The sequence below is a fragment of the Setaria viridis genome, chromosome 3 (genome assembly GCF_005286985.2).
Source record: "Setaria viridis chromosome 3, Setaria_viridis_v4.0, whole genome shotgun sequence".
NCBI lineage: Eukaryota > Viridiplantae > Streptophyta > Magnoliopsida > Poales > Poaceae > Setaria > Setaria viridis.
Window position 1 is genome coordinate 29,622,397 of NC_048265.2, and position 5,505 is coordinate 29,627,901.

Below are 5,505 nucleotides of genomic sequence, written 5' to 3' on the forward strand. Positions count from 1 at the left end.
AAGTGTCCGTTTATCTCTACATGTAAATTTTGGCGTGCTTCACCGTACTAACTTCGTCTTCCATTTTATGTAGGATGCTAATTCAGACATGCCGACGAGAGGTGTACCTACATATAGGCTTCATGGATCGATCTGTAGTTAAACAAAAACAGATACAATTATCGCCGGAAAAAACCTTGGTGGAAGTATACAATTTCCTAGACAAACAAACATTCAAGGATTTCATACTACTTCCATACAACTTCAAGTAAGTGTGTGTATACCGTCTACTTTCGTTGCCTTTTTCCTTACCTGATTAATGTTAGTTAGCTCTAATATGCTGAATATTTTACATACGCAACTTCCACTAGATCCTTATTATAATTGAGCCTGAAAGAAGCCACGTCACTGTCTTCGATTCGTCAAGGAAAGATCCGGTGGAGTACCAAGACATGCAAGACATGCTAGGTTTGTAATAATTGTGGACCTTTATCTCTATGCAAAAGTTTGTTTCCTAAATTTTATCCTTGTTACACTATATCATTCATTATTCTAATCCGCAGTGCATGGAAACAATTCATAAGGACACACAAAGGTCCATTCAAAGAAAAACTTACATGGAACACAGACTTCCCGGTACGTATGAAGTCTGCACATTTATTACATTGTATAACACGAATATTTCATAACTTATTTTTTTCACACTGAAGTGCTTAAGACAGGAATCCGGGAATAATCTATGTGGCTACTACATCTGTGTGCACATGCACAGTTTTATGGGACCCAAGGGACTAAAGATAACGCTGCACAACTTTAAAGTACGTAAAATAAAACTATTACTAGTTAATTATTTTCTAGCTCCTTATATTTAATTATTCATGTAACATTCACAAATTTCCAAATTATAGATGTTAAATATTCAACAAGGACTCTTGAAGGAAGAAAGAGTAGCGGCAATATGTGAAGGTCTCATTGGATTCCTAATACGATGGACGACACTCCGAGCAGCAACACCTCAATGGTAAGATTATAGATATTTAGTTTAATTTATTTGTATATATAATACGCGCTAATTATGATCGATTTGTATTAGTTAAATTGTGTATATGAATTGTGTATATATATATAGTAATTGTATAATTACAAATTTCATTCATTTAAATACTAGTTGATTTCATTCTAAAAAAAATCTCAACTACTAAAGGTTAACAAAAGGGCCGCGGTACTACGTACGTGATGCATGAAAATTTCAGACGCCACGCATGGTGCCATGCAGGGCGCTATTTAGTCCTGGTTGGAAAATCCAACCGGGACTAAAGGGTAACCCTTTACTCCCAGTTGGGAAACCCAACCGGGACTAAAGGGGCACCCTTTACTCCCGGTTGCTTTTACTAACCGGGAGTAAAGGGCCTGTCCCGCGCCTGGCATGGTAGGCCCTTTAGTCCCGGTTGGTGACACCAACGGGGACTAAAGGGTGACCTTTACTCCCAGTTGAAAGATCCGGGACTAAAGACCCCCCGCTTTTGTCCCGGTTGGTTTATCCCGGATGGATTTTCGGGAGATATGCACCCTACCAATCGGGACTAAAGGCCAATTCTCTAGTGACCTGGATTGTGAAAATATGATTTATAGCTTGCAAATTGTTAAAAGCTAGATTGTAAATGCTGGATCAAAAGCTTGTAAATGACGAGCAAGTAAAAGCTAGGGAGATGCAGCTTGATTGTGGCCGGTTTAGATCAGGTGGAGCTTTTAAAACTTGGATTCCAGAATCTGGATAGGTCTAAACAGACTTGTGGTCATATCTTCATTTAAAAAGGTATTGGTTTAGTTGGCCAAACTTGTGCCTTGTTTGGATACACCTCATAATTAAATATTATGTAAGATAGTTTGTAGCTTATATAGCTTTTAAAAGCCCCAATGCACAAGCTATTAAAATGTAAGAAAGCTGGACCAAAATCACTGTTTGGATTGGCCATAGCTTTAAAAGCTAAATTTCACAATCCTGTTGGGTCAAGTAGGCCCTTGGGCACTCCAAACCAAAGGGGGTGCTCAGCGTATACCTCCATCCATTTACACATCTATCAGATTACGTTAGACGATGTTAATCATGCAGCACATTTGTCTGCTCGATACGTTCACGATACCTCTAACGCCAGCACGTACCATCCAGCATGGAAGCTGGTGTTGGTGCCCCTGTTGCTTCGGCCGGCGTGTCGACGTCCACCGCTATTTCGGCCACCTCCTCGACAAGGTCATAGTGCTTCGCCGTGGGATCGTACTGTTTCATCACCAGTACAGATGCAACCGTGGAGAACTCAGGCAGCGCCAGGTAACTACCCACCGGCCCGAGCTCCGGGTAGTCGTCCGTGCTCCGGTCAGCCAGCGGCGCGCACGGCGTTCCCTGCCCGACCAGGAACAGGTTGCACCGCCCTACCGCCTTGAAAGCCTCCACGACCTCTGCCTTACCTCCCACCGGCTTCTCCTCGTACCGGACGGACTCGTTCCCGTTGGCCACCTTGGTCCGGAATTCCTCAAGGAATGTGTCGTCCGCAGCGCGATCGCAGGCATCGGACTGCGGCGAGAAGCGCAACATGTGGAGCCCGATGCCTGGGTGCTCGACCATGCGCATGCCGTAGGCTAGGGCCTCGCGGTCGTCGTGGCCTCCAAAGAAGATGACTACGATGGTGTAGGACACGTCGCTGGCGGCCACCTGGGCTGCACCGCCGAGGCCGCGGTCGACGAGGATGCCGACGGAGCAGGGTGCATGGTGGACCACGCGCTGGTTGATGTGCTGGTACTGGTCGCCGAGCGACTCCATGTGGCCGTCCATCTGGTGGAGCTTGTGGAAGGGGAGCACGATGAGCGCAGCCCGCTTCTGGTGCGCGCTGGTGACGATGTCCTCGTGGATGGTGTGCAGGTCAGAGATGGCCGTCATGGCACGGATCGACACACGGCTCAGCTGTTGGTACGTCTCGAAGGCAACGACGAGCTGGTCACCGTCGCCGTCGCGCCGCCGATTCCAGAACGGCATGCCGTTGCGCCGCGCCTTGTGGACCATGGAGATGGCAGAGGACCGCTCCGAGAGCTCGACGAGGTGCATGGCGTACACGATGATGCCGCGCCGTCGCGTCCCCCGCGACGACTCCATCAGGTTGATGATGGTAGGGATGTTGCGCGTGCTGTGGAAGCACGCCATCATCCGGAACTCATCGTTGGGGTTGCCGCGTTGGACGGCGCGGTTCTTGTACGGCGCACCCCGGTGCGCCGGCTTGTAGATGGCCATGACCACGGGCGTCGTGATGAAGGTCGTGATGAGCGCCATGAGCACGAGGATGGCAAAGGTCTCATCGTTGAGGACGTGCCGGTCCTTGCCGATGTTTAGGACGATGAGCTCCACGAGCCCTTTGGTGTTCATCAGGAACCCAAGCGTGAGTGCCTCGCGTAGCGGCACACGCATGAGGAGTGACGCAATCAACGTGCCGCCGATCTTGCCAACACACGTCGTCCCAACGACGAGCACGAGGAGTGCCCATGACTGGCTGCCTTTGATGGTCATCACGTCCGTCTTGAGGCCGCTGGACACAAAGTAGAGTGGCAGGAACAGGCAGGAGATGAGGTCCTCCACCTTCTCTAGGAGGACCGCAGCGAAGGACCCATCCTTAGGGACGATGATGCCGACGATGAACGCGCCGAAGAGCGCGTGGATGCCGATGGTGTCCGTTGTGAACCCGGCAGCGAGCACGATGGCCAAAGTTGCGCAGATATAAAGCTCCTTCACCGGCTCGCCCTCAGGGGACCGCCGCGCCATCCATGTGAGGATAGGCCGGAGCAAGAAGAAGGCTACGACGACGAAGCCAGCTCCCGTCAGCAGCACCCACAGCGAGATGAGCGGCGAGCCGCTGCCGGACAAGGCAATGGCGAGCGCCAGAAGTATCCACGCGACGACGTCGTTGACGGCGGCGGCCGACATGGCCATGCGGCCGAGGTCGGTCGTTAGGAGCTTGAGCTCAGCGAGGATGCGCGCCAACACGGGGAACGCGGTGATGGAGAGCGCGACGCCCATGAAGACGAGGAATGGCCCTGTAGGGACTCCACGAGCGACAGTGTGCTGGAGGACGAAGGAGGTGCCGATGCCTATGATGAAAGGGAGCGAGATCCCAGCGATGGCAATGATGAGCGTCGAGCTGCCGGTGCGGCGGATGGCATGGAGGTCCAGCTCCAGGCCAACGAGAAAGAGGAAATAGAGGAGGCCGATGTTGGCGAGGGTGTCCAGCACTGTCAGGCTCTGCTTGGGGAACACCGTGTTCAGGAACGCGGTGCTGCGGCCCAGCGCGGACGGGCCAAGAAGGATGCCACCCTGATAGATCACACAAAATCAATTAATCAACCGGAACGAAACCATCCAAGAAGCAACCGCCGCGGGTGACAACCGACAAGAACAATTGATGCAACTCACGATGATCTCGGCGATGACGCGCGGCTGCCGCAGCGGGCGGAGGATGAAGGCGAGCACGCGGGTGAGCACGACGACGATGCATATCTGCAGGATGGCAAGTGGCAGCGCTGAGTGCAGCGGGTTCTCCCCCTGGAAGACGCCATCTGACGTTGCCTTCATCGGCTTTAGGGCCTCGGCCATCGCGTCAGCCATTGCCCTACGTGCCTTACGGCCTGCACGCGATGATCCCTTCTCCTCCCCTCTCCTCCCCGCCTGTCCTCTGGCCTACCACCACTTGGGGAAGGGGTGAATGGCGAGGGGAGAATGGGGTGGTGGGCTGGAGGGTATGCCGCATGCCAGCATGCTTGATACTTTATTTTTAGGCACAGGACAGTCGGACAAACGACACTCACCTGGGCGATGGGTACGCGTTCCGATAGGCGACAGCACACTAATTCGGGAATGAGAATTGTTAGCGTCATTAAGAAAATTCTTTTGATGAAACAGGATAGATCAGGAAGTATTTACAAATAAAAGAGAAAAATACATTCATTTTAGGGTTTATGATTTCAAGTATCAACTACTGTCTCAGTGTCATGATCATGACGCCAAGGACGTAGAGGATACGTAGAGTGACAAATAAGTTTTAGAGTTAATGTGTTATCAGACTGCGTAATGGGCCCGGTTGGCCAGTGCCGCATTGGGAGTTAAAGGCCACTGTGCCGTGTAATAAATATATTATGATTAGTTATTCCATTTTTATTCCGTGCAATTGCAACATGATAATAAATATATTATGATGAGTTATAATAACTAGGATCGTGCCCGTGCCTTGCTACGGGTAACAAAACATTTATATTACAATATACTGAGCGTTCCATAAGACAATAATAATATCAAAATAAGCACAAATATTAAAAACACTACACATATGTTGCTACAGTCGAAACAAATTATCTCCATAAGCATTAATTTTCATATGGACAATCATGCACAAATCATTGTATATAAAAAAACAGTTGTCTTCTCAAGCCAACAATGAACAAGTCAACTTCCATTGGTAGCCATCAGAACCTGCCACTGGAGTGGTC

At 50.0% G+C, this 5,505-nt stretch overlaps 1 protein-coding gene across 1 annotated transcript; it reads right to left on the reverse strand.

The window, feature by feature from the left end:
• Window positions 1-2,114: 2,114 nt before the first annotated feature.
• Window positions 2,115-4,679, reverse strand: LOC117846835 (cation/H(+) antiporter 19). Its single transcript, XM_034727933.2, is given in 3 exon segments — window positions 2,115-2,182; window positions 2,185-4,336; window positions 4,436-4,679. Coding segments are annotated over 3 exon segments (2,412 nt in total). The 5' UTR covers window positions 4,628-4,679.
• Window positions 4,680-5,505: the final 826 nt, after the last annotated feature.